Source organism: Canis lupus, chromosome 3, assembly GCF_003254725.2.
Source record: "Canis lupus dingo isolate Sandy chromosome 3, ASM325472v2, whole genome shotgun sequence".
In the NCBI taxonomy this organism is placed as follows: domain Eukaryota; kingdom Metazoa; phylum Chordata; class Mammalia; order Carnivora; family Canidae; genus Canis; species Canis lupus.
In genome coordinates, this window is record NC_064245.1 from 38416709 (window position 1) to 38441043 (window position 24335).

At 40.2% G+C, this 24335-nt stretch overlaps 1 protein-coding gene across 5 annotated transcripts in view; it reads right to left on the reverse strand.

The window, feature by feature from the left end:
* Window positions 1-24335, reverse strand: part of ENTREP2 (endosomal transmembrane epsin interactor 2) — a 452783-nt gene that overhangs the window by 27900 nt on the left and 400548 nt on the right. For all 5 annotated transcript variants that reach the window (XM_035714280.2, XM_049108392.1, XM_049108393.1 and 2 more), the window contains one exon: window positions 2574-2681. In XM_035714280.2, the coding sequence (XP_035570173.1) occupies window positions 2574-2681 (108 nt within the window). The remainder of the gene's footprint in view (window positions 1-2573; window positions 2682-24335) is intronic.

The following is a 24335-nucleotide window of genomic DNA, read 5'->3' on the forward strand; positions in this document are numbered from 1 at the left end:
AAAGAACTTGTGAGGCATGCTCATGAATAACTCAATTCCAGGTTCCATCCCTCGGGTCGAACCATAAGCCCCTGGGCCTCCCCTCTTCTCCTTTTTCCCAGATGCGGCCTGTGTGGCCAGCCTTGCCCAGCCTCTGACCCATGTGGTAAAAGCCAACCTCCTCCACGTGGCCAGCAGGGTTTTTCAAAGCCCATGCACATGTACTATCTGATTCCTCCCTCAGCGGCCCCATGAGGACAGCAAAGTATGAACAGTCTTACATAGAGCAGAGAAAACTGGGATAAATAGGCAGTGACATGCCCCAAGGTCACTCACTGGTCCCACAAGGCACCATGGTCATGTGCCACTAGTTCCCTTTTGACTCCCCGGAGATGCTGCAGGTCAGCGGCACAGCCAGGGACTCAGAAGGAGAGCAGAGCCTTGTCTGGTCCCGTAACCCCTGGTAGCAAAGGGAAAAGGACTCACCAGCAGGGATTTAACAAATTTCTACTTCCACGCTAGGGGCTAGAAGCAAAGTTACCCTTGAATACCCAGCAAGAGAAAAACCAGAGGTCCTGATGGTGGCTGTGTTCATTATGACAAGACCTCACTTCCCTATGGTGTTTTATAGTTGACAGTAGATCAAGGACCATGGCACTCATGGTCATGGCTGCAGGAGATTCCCAATAACAAACCAATACTCCCCCCGCATTTAAGAGTCAAATAGGTCACACTTCTTGAATGTTCACCAGGTATGCCATTAGGTCCTCTTTGGAGGTGAGGAAACCAAGGCTCCGGTAGGTGTGGTGACACATCTAGAGTCACTTGCTTCATATGCAGAAGAGGTGGAACTCTGACCCAGACGTAGCTGATTCCAGGACCACTCAGGTGCCGCATGGTGGAATGACAGCATGACCCTGCATCGATGTTATTGCTGTATATGCCATCACAGCCACCGTACACCTGATTTGGATTTAGTTGGTAATTTTCACTCTAATGCTTCAAACCAGGGAAGGCAAACTTTTACACTGATAGCCCTTTGGTTCTGTTAGTTTGGTCAAATTGGTGTGGTATTTACAAATCAATAGTAAAATGTGCGGAGGTGAGTAGAACCCCACAGTACTTAACCTTTCCTTTATACAACACACCAGAGAAAATCACCAACATGAGGCCTCGGTGAGCGAGGCCAAAAGTTCATCACAGCTGAATAACTGTTTAATTAGATCCCTTTCAGAAAACTGCCACCTCTCAGAAAGGTCAGCCTGGCTGTGACAGCTGTGTAGATATACACTGGGACAAAGAGGCGGACGTTGCATATGATTAGAGCCAATGAATTTTTAACATCTTGGTAATGATGCTCTCTGGCCCTGTAACTTGATGAACTGATGTATTGCCATGGGGTGGATAAGAAAGAGCAAATAAAACAGCCTACTACAAGAATAACTTGCTTTTTCTTTTATGAGATGCCTAAGACACTGAGAGGGAAGCAGGATAGGTCTTGAAGAAGCAAAAAGAGAGAGACAGAGACAGAGATGAAGACAGAGACAGACAGACACACAGATGATTCTACCCTTAGCACCGGAGAACGTATCTTCCAGTTTCTGGTTTTTGTAATGTTTTTAGTGGTAATATACTGTACAGTGGGCTGCGTTTCATTCACATCCAAATAATGAAGAGCCTTCATTATTTATTAAGCGTGTACTTATAAATGTATATTAATAAGCGTGTGACCCTTGGTTCTATTCTCATTTCTCCCCCGTGGGAGCAGCGGTTCTTAGACTGTAAGACCCTGGTGGGGGGGCGGTGGGTAGTGTCAAATGATGGCCAGCTAGTGACTCCGCCACTAAATTATGAGCTCAGGGTTAATTAGCAAATCTAAAAAGCACAGATGAGCAGTTTTTCAATTTGAAAGGAACTCATTTTCTAAAAAACCCTCCTTTATTAAAAGAAAATTCTGAAGCTTGAGGAAGCACTTTGCTCTGGAGATTCTGGGCCCAGAGGGTGTCTAGGGCTATAGGATTGTTACTAAAATTACTCAAAGGCACACACAAGGAGCCATCCAGAGGACCAAGAGGGTGGCAGGACTCTATTAACATGCAACTCCAACAATGCCTAAAAGAAATACATTAGTGGCACCAAATGTACAGGTTCTCAGCATGAGGTGACTGCCAAGCACCATGGACTCTCAGGGCCCATTACCCTTGGGACTTCTGGTTGGAAGCTACAAGTGTCTACTCTCCATTGCTTGCTTTCTTTTTTCTTTCTTTCTTTCTTTCTTTCTTTCTTTCTTTCTTTCTTTCTTTCTCTTTCTTTCTTTCTTTCTTTCTTTCTTTCTTTCTTTCTTTCTTTCTTTCTTTCTTTCTTTCTTTCTTTCTTTCTTTCTTATTGTATTTACTCATGAGAGACACACAAAGAGAGAGGCAGACACAGGCAGAGGGAGAAACAGGCTCTCTGCAGAGAGCCTGATGCTGGACTCAATCCCAGGAGCCCAGGATCATGACCTGAGCCAAAGGCAGATGATCAACCACTGAGCCACCCAAGTGCCCCCTCTCCATTGGTTTCAAAGTAGCTTGGGAAGGAAGGGGCCCACTCACCATCTGCAGGACATCGGAAGAGACCATCTGCATGCAGCACATGGCTGTGGCCAACGCGCACACGATGGTGGAGAGGACATTGAGGGCACACACGCTGAAGAGGAGATCCTGTGAGAGAAAAATGCAGCAGAATGTCAGTCTCATCTGACAACATGGCAGATCCTTAGCATTTCCATCAAGGTCTGGAATGAGTGTGGCCAAATGCCATCCACTCCACGTAGGTTTTTCTTTTGTAGACTTTTGTTCTTTTTTTTTTTTTTTTTTTTAATAATCAAAACTGGCCTTTAACAGAGACACATTTGTTATCCTTCTACAGTGCTGATCAAATTATTCTTAGATACTAAATGATGTATTTCACACTTTCAATCACTACCAGGCACTCACTGTCTGAGAAAATCTTGAAATCATCAACATTTCAGTGGGTGGGCTATCTTTGGCAATTAAAATGTAACTCAAAATTTTGAAGAGTTTAGTAAAATGCCAAGCTTTTTAATTAAACTTTTAAAAAAAGATTTTATTTATTATTCATGAGAGAGACACAGAGAGAGGCAGAGACACAGGCAGAGGGAGAAGCAGGCTCCCTTTGGGGAGCCTGATGTGGGACTCGATCCCAGGACTCTGGGATCACGACCTGAGAGATGATCAGCCACTGAGCAACCCAGACATCCCTTAATTAAACTTTTTACCTTGAAGTACCAGTAGATTCACAGGCAGGTGTAAGAAATAATACAGAGAAGTCCTGCCTAGCCTTTGTTCAGTTTCCTCCATGGTAGCATCTTACAAAACTACAGTAAAATATCATGACCAGGACTGACAACTGATGTAGTCAAGATCTAGAACATTTCTATCACCACAAGGATCCCCACCCCACGATGACCTTTCAGAACACACGTACCTCTCTCCCCATCCTTCAGCTCCATCTCTCATTCCCAAACCCTATTAACCGTTAGTCTGGTCTCCATTTTTATAATTTTGTCCTTTCAAGAATGGTACACGAGTGGAATCGTACAGCACATAACCTTTCAAAACTGGCTTCTTTCACTCAGCATAATTCCATCAAGATTCATCCACTCTGTTCCATGTGATCATTCCTTTTTATTGTTGAGCAGTATTCCATTGTGGATATACCACAGTTTGCTTACTAGGGCATCATGTGAGAAATATCTGTGTTGTTTTCAGTTTGGGGCTGTTACAAATAAAGCTGACATGAATGTTTGTGGGCAGGTCTTTGTGTCAACCTAAGTTTTTACTTCCCTGGGAAAAATGTCCAACAGTACAATTGCTGGGTCAGATGGTAATTGAATGCTTAGTTTTGTAAGAAACTGCCAAATTGTTTTCCAGAGTGGCTGAATCATATTACTTTCCTACAGAAATGTATGAATGATCCAGTTTCTCTGTTTCCTTGCCCACATTTGGTATCACTATTTTTATTTTAGCCATTCTGATAAGTGTGCAATGATATACCATGATATACCATGTCTTTTTAATGGCTGAATAATATCCCATTGTGTATATATATACCACATCTTCTTTATCTATTCATCTGTCAGTGAAAATTGGGCTGCTTCCATAATTTGGCTATTGTAAACAATGCTGCTATAAACATAGGGATACATGTATCCCTCTGAATTAGTGTTTTACATTTTTTGGGTAAATACCCAGTAGTGCAATTACTGGATCATTGGGGTAGTTCTATTTTTAACTTTTTGAGACACCCCCATACTGCTTTCCAGAGTGGCTGTGCCAGTTGGCATTCCTACCAAAAGTGCAAGAGGGTTCCTTTCTCTCCACATCCTCACCAACATTTATTGTTTTTTTGTGTTTTTGATTTTAGCCATTCTGATATGTGTGGGGTGGTATCTCACTGCAGTTTTGATGTGCTTGAAATGTATTTCTTAAATAATAATACTTCAAAGTTAAAATCCTCCTTGATCTGAGGCTACAGAATGGATGTATTGATAGGCCTGAAAACAACATTAATTTCATTGTATGTCCATCAGAATCAGTCTGTATTTTGAATCTTTGAAGCCAGGCATTGACTTTTCCTTTCCAGCTACAAACATCCTAGATGGATGGCATCTTCTTCCAAAATGAGGTTATTTTGCCGACATTGAAAATCTACTGTTGAGTGTAGCCACCTTCATTAACTTAGATCTTCTGGATAACTAGTTGCAGCTTCTACATCAGCACTTGCCATTTCACCTTGCACTTTGATGTTATGGAGATGGCTCTCTCCCTTAAACCTCAAGAAGTAACTGCTACTAGCTTCAAACTTTCCTTCTGAGCTTCCTCCCTCTCTCAGCCTTTGTAGAACTGAAGAGAGATAGGGCCTTGCTTTGGATTAGGCTTTTGTTTAAGGGAATATTGTGGCTGGCTTGATCCTCTTTCCAGACCACTACACTTTCTCCCCATCAACAATAAGATTCACTTTCTTAACATTCATGTGTTTACTGGAATAGCATTTTTAATTTCCTTCAAGAACTTTTCTTTTGTATTCACAAATTGGATAGCTGGTGCAAAAGGCCTAGCTTTTGGCCTATCAGAGCTTTCAACACGCCCTTTTCACTAAGCTTAATCATCGCTAGCTTTTAGGTTAAAGTGAGAGACATCCAATTTGTCCCTTCACTTGAACACTTAGAGGCTGTTGTAGGGTTATTAGTTGGCCTAATTTCAACATTGTTGTCTCTCAGGAAGCAAGGAGACTCAAGGACAGAGAGTGAGCTACAGAATGGCTAGCCAGTGGAGTGGTCAGAATACATATAATATTGATCAATTAAGTTCACCATCCTATACATGGGCATGGTCTGTGATGCCCCGAAACAATCATAATAGTAGTATCAGAGATCACTCCTCACTGGCCACCATAACAAATATAATAACAATGAAAGTTTGAAATACTATGAGAATTGCCAAAATATGAAAGAGATATGAAATGAGGAAATGTTGTTGGAAAAACGTTGCCAATAGATTTGCTCAAAGCAAACCTTCAATTTGTAAAAAACGCAGTATCTGAGAAGTACAATAAAATGAAGCACAGTAAAACAAGGTATTCCTGTAATGATATATCCTCCAATCTAATCTTATTCATACAAAAATGTACAAAATACTGTACATACTCAAAAAGCTATCAGGAAAAAAATGGATCTTTCACCTAAAAGACAATGGTATTAATGAGGCTAGTTTCAATGATCGAATCAAGGGGTTGACAAATCCTCACGAGAAAATATACTCATTGTATTTCCTCATGGAATGCTTGATATATGCACTAGGTATGTGTCCAAATGACCTTTTGGTCTGAGAGCATTCCCAGTGGTTTTACTCATATATACATGAAATGTATTCTTATCTATACCATCCTTTAAGAAAGTTCCTCAATCGCCTGTAAATTATTGTGATCACACCTTTGTGCAACCCCTTTCCCTGCTCATTTGCTCTCAAAGCTGCCTTGTAAAATAGCCAAAAGGAGGATGATAATGATAATATTATAGGGGACAAAATTAACATACCATGTTTAAACACATCCCCAATGTTAAATCATTCAATGACAATGTGAAGAGAGAGAACTGAATCTTGTTTGTAAGATTTGTTAGGCAGAAGAGAGAAGAGTTTGGTCTAGGGCTAAGTATTCCCCATTCCTGAGGTAAGAGTGTTCTGGGCCCTCTGAACAATGTGGGAACAGGTGCTACTCTCAGGCCTGCACCAATTTCTAAACCTTTTTCTGTGATTCTTTTTTACGATTCCAATAGTTTCTTCATATGCATGGGCTAATCAATATTCAATTGACTACTCCAGGGGGATCCTCTGAAGATCTCAAAATTCTCTTCCCTCCACTACTCTTGTCCTGGGAACTCTAGTCCCCAGGCCTTAGTCTCCCTAATTTTCTTAGCTCTATGTCTCCAACTCTGGGAGTCTGCAGGGATCCTCCTGAGATCCCCTATGACCTGGAGACTTCGAGGCTATAAGCTGGGGCCCCTCGAGGGCTTACCTCATTTGTTGACCATATTTCAGGATCACTGTCCTTATTGCCTGGTGTGTCTTCACATTTTGTCTCTTTTGGTTTTTCTTGGCTGGGACCGTGGGGAGTCACTTCACAGGTGGGAGACTAAATCCAGTCCTTATAATTCCATCTTGGTCAAAAGCTCTTGGTGGCTTTTTTGGTATTCATTTCCTAAGTGGTTGCAGCAGGACTTAGACAGCTGCCTTAAGTTCTTTTGCAACATTACTATGGCCATCCCGAGTGTCCTCCCTGCCCCTGTAGCCACTAAGGATGGAGCAGGGTGGGAGCTCAGTTGTGGAAGAATACATGCACAGATGTGGTTGGAGAGAGGCTAAGGAGCTTGGATTTTATTCTCTAAGTGATGCGATACTTCTGAAGGTGTGTTGATGTTGGGAAAGAGATAATACAAACTATTTTCACAAATGATTGAGACACCTTTTGTAGGGCCAACTGCAGAAGCTGGGATGTAACAGGTGCTCAGTAAACATGTGTTGAAATGAGAGGGTGGAAACATGGGGGTGAGCACGTTTCCACTGCAGCAGAAGGGTGAAACCAGAGCATGTGGAGGAAGAAACATGGAGACTGGGAGTCTTAGAATGACTATGAAGCTGAAATCAACAGGGCATGGCCACTGGTTGGGGACAGACCAGCATGAGGGAGAAGAATGAGAGTAGGAGATGATTCTGAGGCATATATTGAGAATGGGAGCCTGATGCTAGCAGTGTGCCAGGGGCCTGTGGGAAAGAGGCAGTCTTTGAAGAATAACCAGTGTGATCTGGGACACATAAAGCTGGTTGCCAGGGACCTGCCCAGAGAGATGTTCATGATCAGTTAGAAAGGTGGGCTTGGAGCTCATGATGAAGATCAGGACAGGAGATGCAGGCTAGGTGTCATCCCTACAGAATCAATATGTGTCTTCCTCTGTGGGTACCCTTTGATATATCTGATGACCTGGGGTTTACTCATTCCCTCTTCCAGATCCACCAGACTGCAGGGGATTAGGGTGCTTCAGACTCCCCAGAGAAGAGGGCATTCTTTGATGAAATTGCCATTATCACCTTAAAGATACACCAGAGATAACCTGAGATAGTATGTAGAAATCTTATATATATACATATATATATCATATATATATATATATGACCCCCTGAGATATATATATATATATATATATATATATATATATCTCAGGGGGTAATTTTAAAAACTAGAACCAATATAGTGACAGCTCATAATGTACCATAACCAAAAATATAATCAATGCCTTAATTTTGTCCTCAATCTAAAAATTTCAACTTTATTGACCATATATTCCACTGTTCTTAAAAGAAATGCCCTTCTGAAAAGAATATTAACTTTATATATACTCTCATTTGCAACCAAATAAAACCTCTCAAAAACCCCCCACAAATCACATCCTTTTTTTGAATATGCATCATGAGGCAAACACCGCTTTATGTCTCATGGAGTGTATTCATTTGAAACACACACCAAAAAAGACTTTTTTTCTTCTTCTTCCAGTTGTTAAAATGCTTGGCTCCCCGCCCCCCCCCCCCCCCCCCCCCCCCCCGATAATGGCACAACACCTGGAATTATGCTTATGTGTTTCTTTGGAATTCTCTTTCTGGCTTAAATAATACCTTTACTTCTGCCCTTTGACAGCTTTATCAGAGATTCCTCCACAAGCACTGAAATCCATGTTCTATAAAATATTTTTATAAGGTCATTCAAAATGGCAAGTGTGAAAACAAGGCATGTCTTCACTGTGGATGCTAAGTTTCGCTGCCAGCCACTGTGCATACTCACTCCAATAAAATTTGCCCAGAGGACAAATGGTCTTACGTTCATTTCTATTAGCTCCCTGACCATTTGTCCCCCTAAATATTTCTTTTCTTTCTTTGAATTAAAAAAGAGATCCCATAGGAGACCATTATCAGCCACAGCATAAAAATTAAGTGAGGAGACCATAGCTAACAGTAATTTTATGTCTGTTATAATTAAGGGATGGGAGTTGGGCTATATCAGAATTATCCTATTGAAGCTTATTAATTACTCAATGCAGGGATGTCTATCTTAGAGGGTCTTTCATGGTAGGAATGGGACTCAAATGTGGAAAAACTGGATGTTAGAAAAGGTGGATGGAAGTGTAGGGCAGTATGACCAGAGAAACTATGCTATCCCCATCCTGCTCTGTGTTCCAGGTGGGTAGGGCCATGCTCGGTAACTTCCAGGGCTTAGAATCTCCTGTATGGAAGCATAAGGTACACTCGCAATTGGGTTGTTCTGCTCTGAGCATGAAGCAAATACATTAAGACTTCAAAACTCTGCACAAGTAGTTCTCATGTCACCAGCTTGAACGCAAGCATCCTCTGTGGGTCTTTTCCATCTGTCCCCTGCTCCCGAATCCCAGGCCTGTCCAGTTCAGGCCTTCATTCACACCTACATTCCTGGACAACCTACCCCAGCTTCCCAACTGCTCTCTACCTCTTCTGACTCACCCTACCCAGGTGGAGTATTCTCTAATTGCAGTCCTTTCTTATGTGACTTTGCCTCTTGAATCCACATGTGACTCCAGTTTCAAGGTCCAGGTTGAATCTCATTTCCCCCAGGGTCTTCTTCTCCAACAGCCGATATCCCAAAGAATTTTTCCTCCTTTGAAGCCCCAGGATGACCTGCACCATGTATTCTTTATTGCACTGTGATGTTAGACATTGGCCATGGACTGTTACCTGACATTGCATGCAGATCTGCGTTGGGAGGAGCAATCTGCCAAGGACCCTGAGCATACCTGTAAACTCCTGCTGCGCTTGCCGAGAAGAGAAACCTGGACTGCTCATTACCCCACTCATTTCCCAGGGTTGGGTTTGCAAGAAGCAACCTTGAGGAAGGAGGTATCCTTAACCTTAGACAAAGTGTAGGCTTATTACAAATGCAGCAAATTCTCCAGGCTCAGGGCTTCTCTCCCATAATGCAGTCTCACTGCGTGTGCAGGCATTCATGATGGGCCCTTTGCAATTGTCCCAAGAGACTTGAGGGCCACAGGGAACTGACACAAACCAACATGAAGTTCTGGCAGTTGCTTTTGCCATGAGTAATAGAATCCTTTGTCTCTGAGTCAGGGGTCTCATGTCTTCTGCCTGAGAAGTGACAGTAAGTGCAATAGGCTACTTTGTTAGCTTGAGAGCAAGTACAATCTCAGACCCTGCATAGTTCCTGACAGTATATTTCCATTTTAATTTTGAGAGGACAGCAAGAACAGAGACCCAGTCTTCTGTTATTATTTATAATGGAATACCTCACTCAAAATAAGCGACTGGTAAACACTTGTTTGAAAATGTACAGGATGTTTCATTGTTCTTTTCTGAGTTTTAAGAGAAGACTGGAAGGAAATGAGATGCTGAATTTCTAAATTTCCAACCACACACACAGAAAAATTCACCATCACCCAAGTAAATTCATGGATAAGCAAAGACTCTGAATAAGAACTCTCATTGGTAGTATGATGTGTGTGTGTGTGTGTGTGTGTGTGTGTGTGTAAAATTTGTGACTTCTCTTTTCCATAAAATTTTTCAAGTGATGAGCACATCTTGGAATAGATCCCAGGCCATTTAATTTGTCTCTGTAGAAAGCAGTTCTTGCAGACAGCAGTCTTCGTGGCTGGCTTGAATACTGATCTTACAAATGGAGCTAAAATTAGGCTCATATAGAAAAGGTGAGTGATTTACGAAGGAACTTGTGAAAGTTATTTCCAGATGCAAACATTCTACTTAGGATCCCTACAAATTTAAGTGAAATTTGGTCTTGCTTTGGCCTCTTGAGCATCATCAATAACACAAATACTACTAGAAGAGGACAGGTTTGCTTCTCATACAATATGTGCTGTTTGTTCAATCACACTTTTAACTTTGAGCAAGGACTCAGGGGAGATTTACACTCCCCACAATGGTGCAGAACTGCACCTTATTTGGTAATCCAAAACCTGTTCTTTGCCCCCTGAAGCATTAGCTTTTGGTTTCTAGTTGGTGGATATAAATTGCTTAGATAACTATATAAGTAACAGTAATTCACAGACTAATTATTTTCTTGTAATTCTATCAAGTTTTAACATCAAGAAAACAATTTGCCATGTTCCTGAAATTCAAGAAAGGGTAATCAGGTAAAAAATAAGCTCCTCTACCTGTGTGTGTATGAGTGCATGTGTGTGCACATATATGGATCTTTGTATATGTATATTAGTTTTTTCAAAATTTCCTTTTGATTTTCTCCTTGACACAGTGGTTGTTTAAGAGCATGTTAGTTTTCACATATTTGTGAATTTTCCAGTTTTCCTGCTGTTATGATTTCTAGTTTCACTTTATTGTGGATAGAAAAGATACTTGGTAGGATTTCAATCTTCTTAAGTTTATGTTAAGACTTGTTTTATGCCCTAACCTGTAATCTATCCTGGAGAATGTTCCGTGTATTCTTGTGGTGATGAATGAAATACTCTGTATGTATCTGTTAGGTCTATTTTGTTCAAGTTCACTGCTTCTTTATTGATTTTCTGTCTGGATGTTCTATTCATTATTGAAAGTGGCATACTGAAGTCTACCATTATTGTTTTGCTGATTTCTCCTTTCAAATATGTCAATATTAGTTTATCTATGTAGGTACTGTGATGTTGAGTGCATATTTATTTACAACTGCTATATCTTTCTGTTGAATTGACCTTTATCAATGACCTTCTTTGTCTATAAACAGTTTCTGACTTAAGGTTTACCTTCTCTCATATAAGCATAGCCACCCATTTTCTTTGGTTACCATTTACATGGAATATCCTTTTCCATCCCTTAGCTATTAGCCTATGTGTATCCTTGAATCTAAAGTGAGTTTCTTGTAGGCAGCACAGAGTTGGATTTTTCTTTAATCCATTCAGCCACTCTATATCTTTTTATTGGGGATTTAGTCCATTTAGATTTAACATAATTATTGACAGAGAAAGATTTACTAATGTCATTTTGTTAACTGTGTTCTGTTTGTCTGCTAGGCCTTTGTTCTTTTCTCCTTCTCATGTCATCTTCCTTTGTGTTCCAGTCTTCTGGTTCTTTTTTTTTTTTTTGGTGATGATTCCTTTCTCTTTTGTTTAACTTTTATAGGTATTTTCTTTGTGATTACCCAGAGGCTTACATAAAATATACTTCTAATGGTCTGTATATATTTTACAAAATATATCTTTCCTATATATTCCTTTATAACATATATTTTTCCCATAAATCCAGAATTTTTAAAAACTCACTATGATTCTAACTAGCCTCTAGCCTTAAAACAGTGTCAAACAAAACATTACCATATATTTAGGAAAGAAAAAATAAACAAATGTGGTCAAGAAATCTTTGGAAAAGAAGAAGGGCTTTGCACACCTGAAAATGTGCCATACGTCTACAATCACAAAATAGTGTGGCACTGATACAGGAATAGAAGAGTTATAGGTATATAACTATATAGATATATATATAGATATATAACTATATAGAAGAGAAGGTACAGATCCTTATCATAATAATGGCACATTATATTACTTGTGTTGGGATAATTAGCCATTTTTTAAAAAACAAATGAGACAAATCTAGATATGAAAAGAACAAGAGAGGAAAATTCTTCCTTGTGAACCTAAACACAAAAATGCTAAGCAAATTGCTAAAAAACTAAATCCAGTAGCATATTAAAAGATTCATTATAAGGGGCACCTGGGTAGGTCAGTAAGTTGAGTGTCCAATTCCTGATCTTAGCTCAGATCTTGATCTCAGAATTATGAGTTCAAGCCCATGGTGGGCGTGAAGCTTACTTTAAAAAAAAAGCATTATGACCAAGTTTGTTTTATTCCTCCATTATAAGGATGTTTTAACACAAGATGATCTATTAACGGAATTCACCCCATTAAATGAAAACCATATTAAATCTCAAAACCATAGTTAATCTCATACTTAAATTAAATTATTTCATATTTAAATTAAATTAAATTATTATATCTCATATTTAAATTAAAATTATTAATTAATTAAATTATTTAATATCATTTAAATTAAAACCATATTTAATCTCAATAGATACAAAATAGCGGTTGCAATTCCAACACTACTTTAAAAGCTCCTAATAAACTAAAAATACATGAATGGTCCTTTAAGTTAAGAAGCCCTACAGCAAATATCAGGTAGGAGATGGGGATGGCTACCATTATCACTTCTATTCAACACCATATAGCAGATCTCAACCATTGGAATGAAACACTAGAAAGAAGTAAATTACATATAATTAGAAAAGAAGAAAAGCTGCCATTGTTTCCATATGATATGATTACTTACATATAAAACCCAACAACATTTTCAAATATTTAAATTAAGATTAGTGGACAATGTTGCTGGATATAAGATCAATATGCAAAATTAATTGCATTATCATATACCAGCAACAAACAGGAAGAACAATTTTTTCTAAGATATGATTTTAGGGTGCCTGGATGGCTCAGTCAGTTGAGCATCTGACTCTTGATTTTAGCTCAGGTCATGGTCTCAGGGTTATGAGATTGAGCTCTGCATCGGTCTCTGAGCTTATGGGGCACCTGCTTGAAAGTCTCTCTGTTTCTTTCCCTCGGCCCCTCCACCTGCTCATCCTCTCTCTTGCTCTCTAAAAGAACAAAAAAGTCTTTAAAAAAGTATGATTTTATCACAGCAACAAAAATACACTTGAGAATATAGAAAAATGGATGAAATGATAAATAATATATTGAGAACTAATAAATAAGACAGACTGTAGTCATGAATAGGAAGACTCAATGTCATTAACATGTTAATTCTCTACAAATTAATTTATAAACCTAATTGAATTCCAGTAAATATGACAACAAGGTTCTGTGTATGTGTGTATAGACTGTCAGGATGACTCTAAAACCTAGAGAGCAGAGTATAAGGCCAAGAATTGCCATGGCAGACTTCCACTTCAGGTAGTAGGGTTGGCAGACTTCCTGAGATGGGGCCCTCCCCATCTGTAGAACAGATTCCAAATAATGTGTGGTTCTTGATGCATTGATGACATTGCAGAAATAGAGGAGATCTCCAAAGACCTCATTTCCACTCCTCCTTCCAAATTGGAGGACCAACTTATGAGCCAAAACTAGAACTGGATGATGTGAGCAGAGAGCAAGTCTAGGAACAGGATTGTCCAGAGGGTAACTGCTAACACCAGAACTGGAATTTGGTTCCTTGGGCTAGCAGTAAAAAGGGTCAGTGAATAAAGATTCCAGAATTCAGCTTAGACACTCAAAAGAAACTAAAAGTGTGCAACAGTTCCTGGCTTCTAGGAGAGGCAAAGATGAATTGTTTTTGGAGGAAGTAGTCCTCAATTAGGTCCACAGGATTCCTATACATTAGGATTAAGCAAATAGGAGTTCTCAATCAGAAATCATCCTGTATATGAGGACACGAGCCACCCACCAGTGGAAGGCATCAGAAAGAATAAAATGCAGATTTAGATTCTAAAGGACTTCAAATACCGGAATTGTTAGAGATACGGAGTACAGAACAGCTATGTATATGCTTAAGGAACTATTTTTAAATGGAAGCACAATGATAAATCATGAATAAAGATGACCGGAATGAACATCAGGTCTTTAAATTTATTTTATTTTATTTATCTTTTTTTTTGTTTTAATTTAGCAGCTGGAGATCAGCTCTTGGTTGCCTAAGCCATCTCTTCTGAATACCAGCTTTTATAAGGGTACGCCTGAAGTAAATTTGGATTTTATTTCTTTTGTCTCCTCTTGCATGGAACAAGAGCATAATTAAGCTATCATTGATTTGGAGTATGCTGATTCTTTATTAGTTTATTAAGAGTCATTATGCAGGATGCTATTGGCTTGTGAAATTTATACATCAAATCTGTATTAAGTAATTATGCAAAGACAAGAAAAGGAACTCTAAATTAGTAGATCTAAAAATTATTTAAAAGGTTCAACAAATCTGCTTAATTTTGATAGGTTATGGCAGAGGTGAGAGTTCAAAGATTTAACAGCTGGCACAACTTGAGCACCAGCCAACCAGGCAGAGCTCAGCAATGACAGGGTGCCCATAATGCCCCAGTGGCTGGATCCTGAAAGATCCTGGGTTCCAGAGAAAGGCTCAGGGCAGAGGAGTGTAGATATCAAATGTAAGGACTACATACTAACACTTATGGGAGGGAACAATAGTTTTACTTTGGGGTACATTTATAAGTTTAAATTCTTACCAGCTATCAAGACATCATGAAACTGCAGTCATGAAGACACTGTGGTACCAACAGAGGGGAAAAAGAAGATTCATTCATATAAACAAAAAAGTGAGTGTGGGAAAAGATGCAAATAAATATTAAAACAATACATGACAGATGATACAAAGAAGATTTTTATTAAGAGAATGAACTGGGATCCCTGGGTGGCGCAGCGGTTTGGCGCCTGCCTCTCCCTCTGCCTCTGTCTCTGCCTCTCTCGCTCTCTCTGTGTGACTATCATAAGTAAAAATTAAAAAAAAAAGAGAATGAACTATTCAATAATCTATGTTAAAATAATTGGCTATCCATACATCATACTGATAAATCAATGCCATATAGATGAAGGACATAAATGTGAAAGGAAAAATTAAGTCAAATAAATACATAAGAGTAGCCTTCTGCCCTGAAATAGGGATGGGCTTCTAAAACAAGACAAAAAACAAACCTTATACAAATCAATTAAAAAGACAATCATTAGAAAAATAGGCAATAAACATGAAAGATAATTATCAAAAAAGGAAACAGAAATGATAACTATCTGAAAAGATGATCTATTTCAGTAGTAGCTGAGAAATCCAAATTGTGATCATACAATACCTTTTGTATGCCTGCTAGATTGGCAAAATATATTAAAAAATACTAAGTGCTGGTGATGTGGACCAATGAGGATGCTGACTGATGGGAGCAGAGACTGATACAGTTACTTGGCACCATCTTCTAAAGTTGAATATTTGCAACAATTGTATTCCTGAGACTATTGTCATAAGCAGCTCTTACCACATGGACCATAAGACGTATGCATAGGTATCCATTCAGACCAGTATTGTTACTAACAGCAAACAGGGACCCACTCAGTGTCCTTCCACAAGGGAAGTGATGAATACATTGTGTTATGCTCACAGCTGTGAGAATGAATGAATGAATTACAACTACACAAAACAACATGGATTAATTTTAAGAAAATAAGTAGTAAATGCTTATATACCACTTGTAAAGGTAAGGAAAAAGCACAAAACTAAATCATATTGTATACAGGCACATGTGCCTATGTGATTAAATTATAAAGAAACAATTAAGGAATAAAATATATAAAATTCAAGATGGTAAAATACAAAATTCAAATTCTTTGCTGGAGAAGCACACAGGTAGATGCCAAGGACTGGTGATATTCCAGTGAGTCCCAGGTGTTCATTTTAGTATTCTGCATTATAATCTATATAATACTTATTCTATTGTTGTATCCATTATTGCATTAAGAGATACTAAATGGAAATTAAACAAAACAAGGTGAAAGAATCTGTATCCATCACATATCAAGAGCTATTATAAAAGTAGAGTGATAAAAAACAGAAAAATAGACTAACGGAGCAGAGGAGTTCACAGAAAGAACCACATGTATATGGAAAACTGACATATGACAAATCAGTAGGAAAAGGATAGTGATAAATGGTACTAGGATAATTATTTATCCATACAAAATCATTACTAATTACACAACCATTCACAAATGGGAATTTAAAAAACCTAAACCTGAAAAACAGAACTCTACAACTATTAGAAGAGAATGGAAGAGACTATCTTTATAACTTTGGGGAAGGAAAGTATAGTCAATCCTCGTTATTTGTAAATTCCGTATCTGCAAATTCATGTACTTGCTAAAATCCATTTGCAACCCCAAAAATCACCCACAGTGCTTTCCTGGTCATTTGAGGACATGCATGGAGTGGGAAAAAATTCAAGTTGCCTGATGTGCATACTTCCAAGCTTAAGCTGACGAAGGATATGTTCTGCTTTCTTGTTTCAGCTCTCACACTGTAAACAAGTGTCCTTTTCATGGCCTATTCAGTGCCATATTTTTTGTGCTTTTTTGTTGTCGATTTTGCTATTTAAAATGCCCCCCAAATATCATTCTCAATGGGGAAGCACTGGGAGCCTTTCCCCTAAGATCAGGAAAAAGACAGGGATGTCCACTCTCACCACTGCTATTCAACATAGTACTGTAAGTCCTAGCCTGCAATCAGACAACAAAAAGACATTAAAGGCATTCAAATTGGCAAAGAAGAAGTTAAACTCTCCCTCTTCGCCGATGACATGATACTCTACATAGAAAACCCAAAAGTCTCCACCCCAAGATTGCTAGAACTCATACAGCAATTTGGTAGCGTGGCAGGATACAAAATCAATGCCCAAAATCAGTGGCATTTCTATACACTAAAAATGAGACTGAAGAAAGAGAAATTAAGGAGTCAATCCCATTTACAATTGCACCCAAAGGCCTAAGATACCTAGGAATAAACCTAACCAAAGCTGTAAAGGATCTATACCCTAAAAACTAGAGAACACTTCTGAAAGAAATTGAGGAAGACACAAAGAGATGGAAAAATATTCCATGCTCATGGATTGGCAGAATTAATATTGTGAAAATGTCAATGTTACCCAGGGTAATTTACACATTTAATGCAATCCCTATCAAAATACCATGGACTTTCTTCAGAGAGTTAGAACAAATCATTTTAAGATTTGTGTGGAATCAGAAAAGACCCCGAATAGCCAGGGGAATTTTAAAAAAGAAAACCATAGCTGGGGGCATCACAATGCCAGATTTCAGGTTGTACTACAAAGCTGTGGTCATCAAGACAGTGTGGTACTGGCACAAAAACAGACACATAGATCAATGGAACAGAATAGAGAACCCAGAAGTGGACCCTGAACTTTATGGTCAACTAATATTCGATAAAGGAGGAAAGACAGTCTCTTCAATAAATGGTGCTGGGAAAATTGGACATCCACATGCAGAAGAATGAAACTAGACCACTCTCTTTCACCATACACAAAGATAAACTCAAAATGGATGAAAGATCTAAATGTGAGACAAGATTCCATCAAAATCCTAGAGAAGAACATAGGCAACACCCTTTTTGAACTCGGCCAAGCAACTTCTTGCAAGATACATCCATGAAGGCAAGAGAAACAAAAGCAAAAATGAACTATTGGGACTTCATCAAGATAAGAAGGTTTTGCACAGCAAAAGAAACAGTCAACAAAACTAAAAGACAACCTACAGAATGGGAGAAGATATTTGCAAATGACGTATCAGATAAAGGGCTAGTTTCCAAGATCTATAAAGCACTTCTTAAACTCAACAGCAAAGAAACAAACAATCCAGTGATGAAATGGGCAAAAGACATGAACAGAAATCTCACAGAGGAAGACATAGACATGGCCAACACGCACATGAGAAAACGCTCCGCATCACTTGCCATCAGGGAAATACAAATCAAAACCACAATGAGATACCACCTCACACCAGTGAGAATGGGGAAAATTCACAAGACAGGAAACAACAAATGTTGGAGAGGATGTGGAGAAAGGGGAACCCTCTTGCACTGTTGGTGCAAATGTGAACTGGTGCAGCCACTCTGGAAAGCTGTGTGGAGGTTCCTCAAAGAGTTAAAAATAGATCTGCCCTACGACCCAGCAATTGCACTGCTGGGGATTTACCCCAAAGATACAGATGCAATGAAACGCCGGGACACCTGCACCCCGATGTTTCTAGCAGCAATGTCCACAATAGCCAAACTGTGGAAGGAGCCTCGGTGTCCATCGAAAGATGAGTGGATAGAGAAGATGTGGTTTATGTATACAATGGAGTATTACTCAGCCATTAGAAATGACAAATACCCATCATTTGCTTCAACGTGGATGGAACTGGAGGGTATTATGCTGAGTGAAGTAAGTCAGTCGGAGAAGGACAAACATTATATGTTCTCATTCATTTGGGGAATATAAATAATAGTGAAAGGGAAAATAAGGGAAGGGAGAAGAAATGTGTGGGAAATATCAGAAAGGGAGACAGAACGTAAAGACTGCTAACTCTGGGAAACGAACTAGGGGTGGTAGAAGGGGAGGAGGGCGGTGGGTGGGAGTGAATGGGTGACGGGTACTGGGGGTTATTCTGTATGTTGGTAAATTGAACACCAATAAAAAAAATGAAAAAAAAATAAATAAAATGCCCCCCAAGCATAGTGTTAAAGTGCTGTATTTCTAAAGTGCAGGAAGGGGGTGCCTGGCGGTCTCAGTCGGTTACGTGTCTACTTGCAGCTCAGGTCCTGATCCTGGGGTCCTGGGATCCAGCCCTGCTCAGTGGGGGAGTCTGTTTCTCCTTCTCCATCTGCCATTCCCCCCTTCTCGCACATGCTCTCTCTCACTCTCAAATAAATAAATAAAATATTAAAAAAAATAAAGTGCAGGAAGCCTGTAATGTGCCTTATGAGCTTCATTCAGGCATGATTTCTAGTGCTGTTGGCCTTGACTTCAAGTTCAGTGAACCCACAATATATATTAAATATATGTATTAAATAGGGTGTCTTTAAACAGAATGACACATACAACAAAGTTCTATATTGATGGGTTGATGAAAATGTTGTGACCAAAGACTCACAGAAACCTAACCCTGTATTTCCTCTAGGAGCAATGGTTCAGGATTCCTTCATTTAGTGTTTGCAATTACTTTATAGAACATCAGTACTATGAATAACGAGGATCAACTATATTTGCTAAACAAGACATAAAAGGAACAATCCAGAAGGAAAAGATTGATAAAATCAACTATATTGAAATGGTGAACCTTCTATATGACAAATGACATCATAAACAGACAGGTACACACACACATACACACACACAGAATGGGAGGATATGCTTACAATATGAACAACCAAGAAAGGATCAGGATTCAGAATATATAAGAAGCTTCTAAAAATGAAAAGACAACCTAATATAAAAAGCAACAAAAGATATGAAACAAGTATGGACAAGGCAACGGGATGGTTCTTAGCATGTGAATGTTTCACCTTCCTGTGGTCAGAAAAATGCACTTGGCACACATAATGAGATACTGTTCCTCTTCATGATGGCAAAAGTAGAAGGCTTGGCAAGGTCATAGATAAATGGGGATCATGAGAGAGCCCTGGTGGGAGTGCACACCAGCACAACCATTTTGGAGAATGACTCAGCAATGCCTAGAGAAGCAGAAGAGGCCTAAGGCCCAGGACCCAGCAAGACCATCCTGAGGAACATTTCCTAGAGAAATGCTCACACAGCAGCCCAGGGGCACATGCTCAACAGTGTGTAGAGTAATACTATCTGTAATGAAAACATCTTTGAAAGATTCCAAATTTCCATCAATAAATGTTGCTGGATCCCTATAATAGAAGATAGTACAGCAGCAGAAACAGAGTCCTACACACCACCATGGATGACTTTCACAAATAATATTCTACGTAAGTGAAAGGCGGCTACAATGAGAATAGACACAATTTACGTGAATCTAAAAACAGAAACTGACACCGCTGTTTAGGGACACAAATATAGCCCCAACTATGATGAGCTTGAACACAGGGAAGAGGGGGAAATGAGATGCAATTATGGAGAGGCACTTTTGTGGAACTAGTAACCTTTCTATTCTAACACATATGGCTGGCACATGGGAATTAACTGCATCATTTTCTAGACCATACTGTGTATCTTAACTATTTCCTAGTCAATAAAAATGTCAATAAGAAGCCTATACAGTGGAACCTTCTATGGGACTACAAAAAATGAGGTCCACCTGCACACATATCTGTGTACACAACCGTTTGTCTCTGTAAGTCACGCTCCTGGCAGTACATAGCTGACACACTTGAGTACTGAGTATTGAGATTGACTAGAGAAAATTTCATGAATAATCTCTGTGGACAGGGTTGAGCAAACAAACAAAGAATGGCAAATCATCCAGCAGCAAGAGGGAGTTGGTAGCACTCCATGCTTGAGGGTACAAAGGAAGGGAGCCATGCTAGCAGGACCCAGCAAAAGTATAGCCAAGAGAGGAAGCCCCTCCAGAAAAGCTGGGGCTACAGGTAGAAACCCACAGTCTGTGAGAAGGGGAGGCTGAAAGTAGATGTCCTGACTTCTCTTCCCACCCTCCAATCTCCTGCTGGTGCCTCTCACTGGGAATACCCAAGTAGATGCCAGAGGGATGGAGTCTGAGGATTTGGATCACTCCAAATATAAGGACCAGCCTTGAGCTGATAATGGAGGGAGGGTCTGAGGTAAAGAGGAATAACCAATAATCAATAACTAGCATATCTATTATCTATTTATGTGATATATTAATTGGAAAAAAACCAAAGTTCCTAATACTATTAACACAGCTTCTGCTCTGTGTTAAGATATATATATATATGACTTATTTATAAAATATAAATGAGTGTTGTGCAGAAAAATTATAGTATACAACATATCCATTTTAAAATTATCTACCTATCTAACAATCTATCAATCATCTATCTGTCTAGTTTGTAAAACATACACACTGGTCAAGTATTGCTTTTATAATGAGAAAATATTCAGTGAGGTTCTTTTTTGAATCAATAGAGTATTGAGGAAAAACCCTAAAATGTACTGTATAAAATTCCTCTCAGAATAATTTTGGGAAGGGGCGCCTGCGTGGCTCAATGGTTGAGCATCTGCCTTTGGCTCAGGGTGTGACTCCAGGGTCCTGGGATTGGGTCTCACATTGGGCTCCCCACACAGAGCCTACTTCTCCCTCTGCTTATATCTCTGCCTCTGCCTCTCTCTGTGTGTCTCTCATGAACAAATAAATAAAATCTTTTTTTAAAAAAGAATAATTTGGGGGAGTTGTCTTAACTCTCCACATTCAAGACACTATATCAAGTCAGTCCTAAAGCTTTAAATTTTCTTGAATAAATGCCAAAGTAATGTCAAAATAGTTGACAGGGAAAAGGAAAACCAAGAGGTGATAACTTTTTTAAACCAATCTTCGAGTCAAGAGAAGTTTTATCGGCAACGATCAGTTTTAGATGCTTCATCCGCCAGTGTAACAACTTCAAAACAAATGCTTTGATAAGATAAGTGGAGGCGCTGGTAGCAAATGGTTTGTCACTGGCTGCCCGGGGTGAAGCTGGGACGAGAGAGCCAATGCAGAGCAAACCCGTCTTCCTCTCAAACATGGTTCTTCAGGCTAGGCCAAAGTTTAAAAAATGTCCGTCAATTTTTTGTCAATCTGGTTGGTTGCTGGAAGTTTCACTTTTTCTTAAACGTAATGTTCAGTTCTAAAAAGATTCCATGGGCAACATGAAGGTGCTAAGCCAGTGCCCAGGGGGCCGGTGAATTCTTCTACACCAGGCAGGGATGCAGCCCCTCTGCAGGACACATCCTGGGTGCAGAATTCAGTGTCCTCCTGCCTCCTGGTAAGCCACAGAGCAAGGGGGGTGCAGTTGGGGGCATGGACTACTGCCAAAATGAGAGAAAGCCTGGCTGACCCTCGGAATATGGGAGAGGACAGGGTCAAATTGATGCCATGGGAAATCAACCACACCATCTACACAGAGGCCACCATGGAAGCCAAGGAATCAGTATGATGGAGGGCAGGCATGGCAGCCCCACCCCTGACATAAGACAAAGAGCAAGGCTCCTTCTCTCATCCCTTTACCTGCCAATGCCCTGGAGGGACTAGACCCCAGAAAGATGGGATGGAAGTGTCCCAGCTCTTACCCCACAGCTGCTAGCATGGAGAGAGTCAAGAGGGAGCCCAGAGAAGGGGCACCTGAACTGCAGGTGGAGTGAAGCTTTGGAGGAGACCAAATCTCATGTCAAGAGCTGGGAGTGACCAGAGGTTAGAGAAACTGCCCAAGCTTGTCATTTCAGAAAGGAGAGTCCACAGGGCACAGCTGGAGGCAGTGATGGATGGTGATGTCTGAGCAGTCAAGTCAGGTGAGGGAGCTCTGCAAGGCAGGAGACCCAGTGCCCAAAAGGACAGCCAGCACAAGGGGCACTCCAACTCAACCAGCCATTGGTTAAAACAACAATGTGCCTTAAGGTGTTTTCTTTGTTTTCATGCAGAATGATTTGCAAGGGAAATTTAAAAAAAAATTTAAAAGACAAAAAATTTCATTTATTTATTCATGAGAGACACACAGAGAGAGGCAGAGACATAGGCAGAGGGAGAAGCAGGCTCCATGCAGGAAGCCCGGTGTGGGACTCGATCCCAGGATCCCAGGATCATGATCTGAGCCAAAGGCAGAGGCTCAATAACCGAGCCACCCAGATGCTCCAAGATTGTAGCTTTAGACATTACATTGTGCACCTATTGGCAATCCATTTAGATTTTCCTCTTGTGTTAAACCACTCTTGTCATCCATAACCCTGACTGTGAAGGTCTAGAAGCCAATACTGACCAAGTGTACAAAAGGATCCTCATGCGGTGCTGCGGCATACATTTTGTCAGCCTTGATTGACTGCAAAGAGCAGTGGAGTGTTTTCACTCATGAAAGTACCCTTAATATATACCTCCTATGCTTCGGAACTGAAGACTTGATTACATTTGAGCCTTCTTAAAAGAAACTCTTTCAGGAATCAATTAGTTGGCCCTATAAATCCACACAATCACAAGGCCAGAGACCAATCTGGACTTTAGGAATTAGATCAAAACAGCAAACTCTTACTCCATCATTATTTATTGATTTAGTGTTGATTATGAAGGACAGTAACTGATTGACTCATTTATCTGGGCAAGCGCCAGACTAACTAACTCAGCATCCGCTTGGTACCTTTCTTGGTAAATTCCATGGGGATTGGCTACACAGCCATCTGGAGGGGGTCTAGCTGAAAGGGGAGGTCAGCAAGTGAGGAGATTTGGACACGTAATGACCCAGACTCCAGTACTTGTACAGAAGTCCACACCCTTGAGGAAGGCAATGAGGCCACAACTGGTACAGGCCAATGGAGGAGGAGAGAGAAAACAAGTAGGCAGCCTATTACCATTACCAAGGCACGACAAGCAGAGTCCATGGGGGACAAAGGAAGATGGAGCATGGAGAACATGACAGCAACACAGGTCCCCTTGCCTTTCCACAATGTCTGTCATTCCTGCTTAACCAAAATGCCATCTGTACGGTTGGTAGAGCCCAAATTCTAGCATCATCCTTGAATCCACTTGTCCTGCACACCCCATGTCCAAACCTTCCATGGTGCTGTTGATACAGCCACCAAGGTCCCAGAAATATGTCCTCTGCCTATCTCCCAGCAAAGTCCTCATCCTCCCCTCAGAGTTGGGGTGGGGTGGGGGGCTCCCAGTTCCCCACGGTCCATTCCTGCCATCCGCAGTGCCCCCTCCAAGAACCTCCAGGGTACCTGCTTCCTGTCTCTCCCAGCTTAAAGTCCATGAAGGATGCCAGTAGCAGCGGAACAAAATCTACACTGCTTCCCTGGCCTGTCGTTCTCTCCATCAACCTTTCTGCCTCACGGCCATGGTAGCATCCTCCCATTCTCTCCATGGGCCGGCTCCTAGGTGGCCATGCGCAAAATAAGTAAGTTATTCGTCTGTAAAATTAGGAAGCATTTCCAGCTAATTAACACTTAAAATAATTACATGTATTCATGTTACTTTCTAATGTTAATTACATTTTAATTGCTTTAAATGC